This window comes from Borostomias antarcticus, assembly GCF_949987555.1.
Source record: "Borostomias antarcticus genome assembly, chromosome: 20".
Taxonomy (NCBI): domain Eukaryota; kingdom Metazoa; phylum Chordata; class Actinopteri; order Stomiiformes; family Stomiidae; genus Borostomias; species Borostomias antarcticus.
Genome location: NC_140253.1, coordinates 2,411,589 through 2,421,204, shown reverse-complemented (window position 1 = coordinate 2,421,204; position 9,616 = coordinate 2,411,589). Strand labels below are relative to the sequence as shown.

The following is a 9,616-nucleotide window of genomic DNA, read 5'->3' as shown; positions in this document are numbered from 1 at the left end:
CAGGCTAAACTGCAGGGGATCTCGGAGCAGCAGTGGTCCCCAGAGGTTCACTGTGCAGGCCCACGTTAAGTGGACACGCCCTGGCAGTGACCAACCACTGCCCCGCTGCCTTGTGGGTAAGTCTAGGAAGGCAAAGGCTAGGGGAGCATACCCTGAGAGAAGAGCAGGTGCTGGCAGGCGCACCTTAGGTGGTCCTCCGACAGACTGGAGCTCCGGCAGCCTCCTGCAGCTGTGAGAAGATGCCGGTCGTCTTGGATTTTTTCCTTGCCATCGGAGCACAGCTCTTCAGAGCGAAGCAGTGATGTTGGAGCATACGCATCCCCCCCGTCACTCTAAATAACTTCAGCGCGCAGGTACCTGCTACTGGCTATCTGCCATCATTTAAGTCTACTGGCGACGGGGTAGCCCGGTGACGGGGGCAAGACTGAATAATCTGGAAGCTCCTAGCTGGGTCCCTGCACAGTAGCGGCACAGGGCTATTATGGTCGTCAGCAGCTGGGATCTCTGACTGGCAGCTGCTCCCGGCAGACCTCTGTGTGTCTGAGCAGCCCTATTCAGGACCGCACTGTTCATCCCAGCTGGGGAAGGGTCTAGAAAAGGTGACCTAAACATTGCCCACAGAGTCTCCTGGATAAGTTGCCGCACCTATCGGGATATACCATTCTGCGGCTGAAAACAAAAACAAGCAATACAAAACAGAACCCTACGGCTTGCGACATGGAATGTCAGAACCCTCTTGGACTCCAGCCATAGCACCAACAGGCCTGGTCAAAGAACAGTACTGATCGCAGCAGAGCTTAAGCGCTACAACATCGAGATCGCAGCTCTAAGCGAGACCAGATTCCTGGATGAAGGATCCTTCAAGGAAGAGGGAGGGCTACACCTTCTTTTGGAAGGGCTATCCCATTGGAGGACAACACCTGCATGGTGTGGGTCTAGCCATCAAGAACCATCTCCTCTCAAATCTCACTGAAACACCAACTGGTATTAGTGAAAGGCTCATGTCAATCCGCATCCCCCTCGCAGGAAAGCAATACGCCACCCTCTTCAGTGATTATGCACCCACCCTTCCATCAGAGGAGGACGTAAAAGCTTCTATGAGATGCTGGACGGACCATCGTTTGATCATGAGCATGCTTAAAATGAGGATCCGACCAGCAGTACGCCTCAGAAAGTCCATCAAGAAAAGGCTACACTGTGTGCAGTGTGAGATACAGCCTGCTGCCATGGAAGCTGCTGCCGCAGATCGTTCCTCCTGGCGTGGACTCTGTCACAAAGGAGCAGAGCTGGCAGAGGAGAACAGAAGAAAACACCATCTGGCAAAAAGAGAGAGGAGAAAGGCGGCCATGTCTATACCTGCCCCATCGGGTCAGGCCTTAACTTTCCCTGTCTGTGGCAGACAGTGTGCATCACGCATTGGACTGTACAGTCACCAAAGAACCCACAAACCAGTAGCAGAAGTCATCATCGGTCACGATGGACTACCATAAGCAACATGTGAAGGTATGTGTTCGTAAGTACACTTTATTTATATAGCACCTTTCACAGAACAGGGTCACAAAGTGCTTCACATGCCGGCCTGCCTGAACAGATAAGTCTTCAGCTGTTCAGTTTTAAAAGTGTCAACAGAGACCACAGATCTTAGGACCAGTGGAAGGGCCTTCCACAGCTTAGGAGCCACAATGTCAAAACCTTTCGTTTTGAGCGGGGGATAACAGCCCTGGTCGGAGGACCTGAGTGACCTACTTGTGATGTAGGGATGAAGTAGGTCACAGATGGATGCAGGTGCCTGACAATGCAGAGTAAAAGTGATGACAAGTATTTCAACTGAATCCTAAATTTGATGGGTAGCCAGTGTAACACCGTGTCCTAACTACACGCGACGCGAGCGAGCGTCAGCGACAAAATGCGTTCCATTGTTTTGTTTTCTATTGTTATGTCCTAACTGGACGCGAGCGACGCAGCGCAACGTTTTAACTGCCCTTTTGATGTCCCATCATTTGATTCAGAATCGATTCATCGATTTTTTTTAACCCAGCCCTCGACGTGTGTTCTGCACACATGTTGTCTGTTGTGAGAAACCCATTGTTCAAAACCTGTCGCTTAGTGATTGACTGTATGTCGTTATGTGTAACGCAGTAAGGTGCTGTGTGTGTGCGTGTGTATTATGCAGGCCCTCTACTGAGACAGATAGCGCTGCACTAGCATCCAATTTCTCCCAGTCCCCCTGCGCCATGTGATACTGTGTGTACCTGTGTGTGTGTGAGACAATCCTGGGTCCTTTTCCAAGGTGGCAGACGTGCACACACAAGGTGGCAGACGCGCACACACACACCCCCAATGCACAGAGACGGCAACGCAGAGGTGCAACGATTAACGACCAGCGAACAACCAAACCGTCGGAGAGGAAGATGAGTTTGATTCTCTAGATTTTTTTTGTGACAAGAGGGTCGGTCTGGGAGCAGAATGGAGCTGAGCAGAAAGTGACATCAAGGCACCGGGTTTGTTTCTTCAGACGGTTTATTAAATGATTTAACTGTGAGCTTGTGGCTTTGTGAAGATGAAGTCCGTGGTTTTCATGGTGTGGATTAGCTTGTTGCTTCACGGTAAGCCCTTCATGTTACTGATACAGATCAAGAATTTGATTCCAATTTGTTTGTAATTTGATTCTACTTTTTTTTCAGTTTCTTTGTCTCCCTCATGTTTGTTTTCATACAGTATTTGCTCTCCAATCATCTAGCACATCTCTCTCTCTCTCTCTCTCTCTCTCTCTCTCACACTCACCTCATCTCCGTCTCTCTCCATAGTTTCCCATGGTGCTCAGGGCCGTTATGCCCAGAAGCTGTTGACCGACCTGATGGAGAACTACTCCAACGCCCTGCGGCCAGTAGAGGACACAGACAAGACCCTCAACGTCACCCTGCAGATCACCCTGTCCCAGATCAAAGATATGGTGAGAATACAACACGCACAACTGTCACATCACGGTTGAGCACAGTTGCATATCTTGTGTTCTCACCATATCTTTGATCTGTGACTTTAATATGCGGTTGTTGTTCTACTCACCACATCTTTGCTTTGTGAAAGTTATGCATCTTCTATCGACTCACCCTGTCTTTGATTGATTTGATGTAGATGTTTACATTTATATTTTCTTCTCTATGTATGTAATTTATAATATAAGATCATTATTTGAGTCATTTAACGCCTTTATCCAACTGTCACAGTTCAAAGGTGTCCGATAGGAAATGTACAACTGTATATTACATTCACAGATAAAAGATATGGCGAGATTATAAAATACACAGCTGTCACTGCAAGGAGGTGCCATGTTCTGTATTGTCACACTCTCAAAGATCATAGAGCGTGAAAATTGATGTCTAACTGCCCAGATATGTAACTGCACGTTTGGCATCTGTCGGTCCTTCGTTGTGACCAAGGTCACCATAGGTACTTAAACCTAATGAAAAGGGAGAGGAACAGACAGACCACTCATTTCATGTTTTTGTTTTGCCGAGTGAACAGACCTAGCGTTAGAACATCTCTTGCATCTCTTGTCTGGCTGTACAGTGTGGCTCTACAGGTATATCCTCATTGAGATTTTAACTACTTTTCTAGTTTTAAGCTTAAGCATAAAATGGTACAAGATGTGGGCCTCTGGTCTTTTTAGTGACTGGCATGAAAGCAGTGGTTGTTTAGGCAGGCTACACCCTCTGTGAACCATCTGGCAGGGATGTGCTATTCCTGTCATGACCAACAAAGGGGAGAGTAGAGCATGAGAGTAATAGGATGCACAAACACACACTGGCATGCCCTGCTGCACACACACGCACACCAATCACACACACACGCCACACACCCACACAACACACACAGCACCTGAGATGTTTATCTTTAAACAGTGTCTGTTTCAGCTCCTGGTGACCTCTTCCCTTACTTGACCGTGTCTGACCTTTCCCCCGTCAGTGTATGTTGTATCTTTGCTGTGTCGATGCCTGTGTGTCTAACATTTCCTATATGAGCGTGTCTAACCCTAACCATTTCTCCATCCTCCCTCTATTTGTGTGCACATACCTGTGTGTGTATGTGTGTGTGTATCTGCATGCATTTGTGCATACCAATGTGTGTGCGTGTGTAGGACGAGAGGAACCAGGTGCTGACCACCTACCTGTGGATTCGGCAGACTTGGCACGACGCCTACTTGAGTTGGGACAAAGAGGACTACGACGGTCTGGAGGTCATCCGCATTCCCAGCGACCTGGTCTGGAGGCCAGACATCGTCCTCTACAACAAGTCAGTCAGTCTGTCTGTGTGTTTCAGTGAGAGAAAAAGAGAGATTGACCATTAGAGGGAAAAAAAAAGGAATTGTCCAGGGCAGAACTCGAACCTACAACCTTGCACCCGCAAGTTGGCTGTGCTAACAACTATGCCAAGAGAGACATGCTCGGCAGGGTCATTAGCACATCCTTTATACTAGGGGAGTGAGTTTCACTACTCGACGACTACTATACTTTAGCCTCCTTGTTACATATGTATGTGACTATGTGCATACCTATACGGATATATGTGTTTATGTATCCATGTGTGTGTGTATACAGGGCTGACGGTGAGTCCTCTGGGCCTGCAAACACTAACGTGGTGCTGAGGTACAACGGCGAGATCACCTGGGACTCTCCCGCCATCACCAAGAGCTCCTGTGTGGTGGACGTCTCCTTCTTCCCCTTTGACTGGCAGCAGTGCAACCTCACCTTTGGATCCTGGACATACAACGGCAATCAGGTATACACACACAGTTATAAACACACATGCCTGTATGTAGATCGTCGGCCGTCGCCAGCGTCGTGCCAACGTCGTGCCAGAATCGTGCCAGCGTCGGGCCAGCGTCGTGCCAGCATTGCGCCAGCGTCGGGCCAACGTCGGGCCAGCGTCGTGCCAGCATTGCGCCAACGTCGTCGGGCCAGCGTCGTGCCAACGTCGTTGGGCCAGCGTCGTGCCAACGTCGTCGGGCCAGCGTCAGGCCAGCGTCGGGCCAGCATCGGGCCAACGTCGGGCCAGCGTCGGGCCAGCATCGTGCCAGCATTGCGCCAACGTCGGGCCAGCGTCGTGCCAGCATTGCGCCAGCGCCCGCGCCAGCGTCGGGCCAACGTCGTGCCAGAATCGCGGCAACGTCGGGCCAACATTGCGCCAACGTCGGGCCAGCGTCGTGCCAGCATTGCGCCAACGTCGGGCCAGCGTCATGCAAAAGTCGTGCCAGAATCGCGCCAACGTCGGGCCAGCGTCGGGCCAGCGTCGCGCCAATGTCGGGCCAGCGTCGGGCCAGCGTCGTGCCAACGTCGGGCCAGCGTCGGGCCAACGTCGGGCCAGCGTCGTGCCAGCATTGCGCCAACGTCGGGCCAGCGTCGTGCCAACGTCGTGCCAGCGTCGGGCCAGCGTCGTGCCAGCTTTGCGCCAGCGCCGTGCCAGCGTCGCGCCAGCGTCGGGCCAGCGTCGGGCCATCATTGTGCCAGATTGCGCCAACGTCGGGCCAGCGTCGTGCCAACCTCGTGCCAGAATCACGCCAACGTCGGGCCAACGTCGGGCCAGCATTGCGCCAACGTCGGGCCAGCCTCAGGCCAGCATCGTGCCAGCATTGCGCCAACGTCGGGCCAGCGTCGTGCCAGAATCGCGCCAACGTCGGGCCAGCGTCGGGGCCAACGTCGGGCCAGCGTCGCGCCAACGTCGGGCCAGCGTCGGGCCAGCGTCGTGCCAGCATTGCGCCAACGTCGGGCCAGCGTCGTGCCAACGTCGTGCCAGCGTCGGGCCAGCGTCGTGCCAGCTTTGCGCCAGCGCCGTGTCAGCGTCGCGCCAGCGTCGGGCCATCATTGTGCCAGATTGCGCCAACGTCGGGCCAGCGTCGTGCCAGAATCGCGCCAGCGTCGGGCCAACGTCGGGCCAGCATTGCGCCAACGTCAGGCCAGCCTCAGGCCAGCATCGTGCCAGCATTGCGCCAACGTCGGGCCAGCGTCGTGCCAGCGTTGTGCCAGCATTGCACCAGCGCCGTGCCAGCGTCGGGCCAACGTCGGGCCAGCGTCGTGCCAGCATTGCGCCAACGTCGGGCCAGCGTCGTGCCAACGTCGGGCCAGAATCGCGCCAGCGTCGGGCCAGCGTCGGGCCAGCGTCGTGCCAGCATTGCGCCAACGTCGGGCACAACACACTAGTGTGTGACCTCCCCGTATCTACATAAACAAACAGTCATAAACACTCATGCCTGTGTGTGTGTGTGTGTGTGTGATTTCCCCGTATCTAGGTGGACATCGCTATGGGCATGGACAGCGGCGACCTGTCGGACTTCGTGGAGAACGTGGAGTGGGAGTGTCACGGGATGCCCGCCGTCAAGAATGTCATCATGTATGGCTGCTGCTCGGACCCTTACCCCGACATCACCTACACGCTCCACCTCAAACGCCGCTCCTCCTTCTACATCTTCAACCTGCTCCTCCCCTGCTTCCTCATCTCCTTCCTGGCCCCACTAGGTACATCATGGTTCAGTGGTTTTCAACGCTTCTCAGTAGAATTAATTACATTCTAATCAAAATGTCAGCAGGAATACATACAGCACAATTCACATTTGATACACCCATCTTAAATTACATTAATCTCCTGTGACAGTTTGTAGTAAGCACATTCACCATTTACCTGCAGCCTACACTTATGGCGCGTTCCAGGTAACCCGTAACTCGTATTTTTCCGACCTTCTACACGTGAAAATGCACTGGAATGGCAGTCAAACCCGTAACTTAGACTTTAAAGCAATACATCGCGATATTTGGACATTTACAAACATGTCTGGTGCTAATTCTCCAATTAGATTTAGTAAAAGTAAGCTGAATCGTCCAGTCTACTCAGAAAGATAATACATTGACATTTATTACCTATTAAAACTCGCCCCCCGGGCAGCATTCAGTCGAAGTGCGCATGCGCAACGTTGTGCTTAAACAACACAGTAGTAGTTAACTATTCCGGCGTCTATGGATATCATGCGTTTTTTTTTTTAGCTCAATGATATCATGGCGGAGGTGAGAAAACCGAAGCGAAACATCACGGAGGAAGCCATAAAAAGAAAAAGACAATCTGATAACTTTAGACAGTACGACAGTGCACTTACTCGTAGAGCCTGTGGGGGCGCAGTTCCGAGAAAACCGGGCTGTATTGCTTTAATGCAAAAGCTTCAGTTACTTCCACAACTTACTGGATAACCTAAACATCACTCTACCAAAAGTAGCTGGCTAGCTAAGGGCAGCCAAATGTAAAGTCACACGAAAAAAAAAAGAATTACCAAAACATTAAATGACATGGATTCAAATGTACCATGTCATGAAATGAGCCTTCATTTAGAAAATAATACCTATGGGAGCTTTAAACTACGGTTTTATCCACAACATTTTCAGCGCGCACCATCAGGCTTGGTAGCTAGCACTAACGATAGGATATCTACCTTATTCAGAAAACAGAAAACCACTATCAACTAGGCTTCTTTAAAATTAAGACAACGTTGAATAGCCACATTATGGCGGTGTTTGGGGACATTTGTGTACACTGCTAACCTGTACAGGACAGATGAGAAGACAAGTTGTTTGCGGGTTCACTTCATCAACATCTATCAGTGGAATGAAAGTCCGTTGGAATTCAAATTGCCCTGATTCAATGTAGCCTAGGCTAGGGGCGCGCCGTAAGAATAGCTAGCAAAATGGGCCGTTGGCACCATCCAGATCCTTAGGCAAAGTCTCCAGCTGACACTATCCAATATGGGTCGATTTCCATGAGTTAAAAAGCTGGTTCCATGTTGCACCCCCAAGAACCCCTTTTTTCTTAGAGTGTAGGAAAATAAATTCACAGAAATGCCACAAGTGTTTGAAATTTGAACCCACTTGTCTAGTAGCCATTGACCATTCACATGCTGACTTCATTGAATAGCCTAGGCTATATGACATTGTTTTTGACTGCGGAGGCGTTCCCTGTCCTGTGTGTGTCTCCTCCCCACAGGGTTCTACCTGCCTGCGGACTCCGGAGAGAAGGTGTCCCTGGGGGTGACCGTGCTGCTGGCCCTCACCGTCTTCCAGATGATGGTGGCCGAGAGCATGCCGCCCTCAGAGAACGTGCCTCTCATAGGTGAGGGAGGAGGGAGAGAGTGTGTTGTTTGTGCAGGAGAGAGAAAGCGTGTGATACCGTTTGTACAATCTGTGTGACCCACCATCTAGGGAAGTATTACATCGCCACCATGACGATGATCACAGCCTCAACGTCTCTCACCATCTTCATTATGAACATCCACTTCTGTGGTGCCGAGGCCCAACCCGTGCCCCGCTGGGCCAAGGTGCTCATCATCGACTACATGTCCAAGATCTTCTTCGTCTACGAGGTGGGCGAGAACTGCACCACGCCAGAGAGCGAGAGGACGAACCTCTACGAGCAGGAGCCAATGGGAATGGACAGTTACCATTGCCACGACGACAATGACTTCTTCCGTGACAGCATTTGTAACGACTGCTATAAGTACGGAAACGGTCACCAAAATCACCACCACGAGTGCAACGGGCGTCCCTACGGCAGTGGTCGCCAGGCCAACGGGCACCTGCCCAACCACCCCAACCCCAACCAGACATCCAGGGGAGAGGGGGGTGAGCTGAGGAGGGAGCCCCCCAGACGGTACCATCACATCGGACACGAGGAGCTAGACTACCAGGCCCCCCCTCCGGAGAACCTCCAACAGCACCTGAACGGGGGGCTGAAGGAGCAGCTGCTCTACCCACCGGAGAAGCACCTCGGCCCGGCCTGCCCCTGCAACTGCCCCTGCCCCCACCACCAACAAGTGAGCAAGCAGCTCAATTACCTCTGTGTGGTTTAGGTCATGTATGGTACATACTGTAGTCTATACGGTTGATATCATGCATGAATCTCTCTCTCTCCCTCTCTCTCTCTCTCTCCTTCCCCTCTCTCTCTCTCTCCCTCCCTCGCTCTCTTTCAGGTGGTCGGGAACATCCAGTACATCACCAACTGTTTCCGGGAGCAACGGGCGACCTGCGCCAAGGGGGCGGAGTGGAAGAAAGTTGCCAAGGTGATGGACCGCTTCTTCATGTGGATCTTCTTCATCATGGTCTTCCTCATGAGCATCCTCATCATCGGCAAGGCAACCTGACCTCTCGGGACGGGGACTTCGGAGAAAAGAGAGGGAGGAATAGAAGAGAGGGAGAGAGAGAGAGAGATAGAGAAGAAAGGGAGTATTCTGTACTATACCTATGTATTTTTTGTGAATGTCACACAGGTTTCCACTTTAACCAATTGAGATAACAGTGTTTCCATTATAGAAAATAAGATGGCAGTGGTGTGTGTGTGTGTGTGTGTCTGTGTGTGTGTGTGTGTGTGTGTGTGTGTGTCTGTGTGTGTGTGCGTGTGTGTGTGTGTGTGTGTGTCTGTGTAGCCAAAGGGTTTGATAGTGGGGCAAAATTATATGAGAACAGTCAAACAGTGAGCAAAATACTCTCCAAATAATGTACCTGCAGCTATGGAGTTTTGTGGTGTCATGTGACCCCGAGCATGAGATGTGCCTTTATAATGCACTGTACTGTATCAACCAATG

At 51.4% G+C, this 9,616-nt stretch overlaps 1 protein-coding gene across 1 annotated transcript; it reads left to right on the top strand.

Moving 5' to 3' along the window:
* Positions 1-2,812: 2,812 nt before the first annotated feature.
* Positions 2,813-9,175, top strand: LOC311322222 (neuronal acetylcholine receptor subunit alpha-9-I-like; the record flags this gene model as incomplete). The annotated part of the gene is made up of 7 exons (XM_084454275.1): positions 2,813-2,953; positions 4,139-4,293; positions 4,599-4,779; positions 6,287-6,512; positions 8,023-8,148; positions 8,238-8,848; positions 9,005-9,175. The coding sequence occupies exons 1-7, from the start codon at positions 2,858-2,860 to the stop codon at positions 9,173-9,175; spliced, it is 1,566 nt and encodes a 521-aa protein (XP_084310401.1). The 5' UTR covers positions 2,813-2,857.
* Positions 9,176-9,616: the final 441 nt, after the last annotated feature.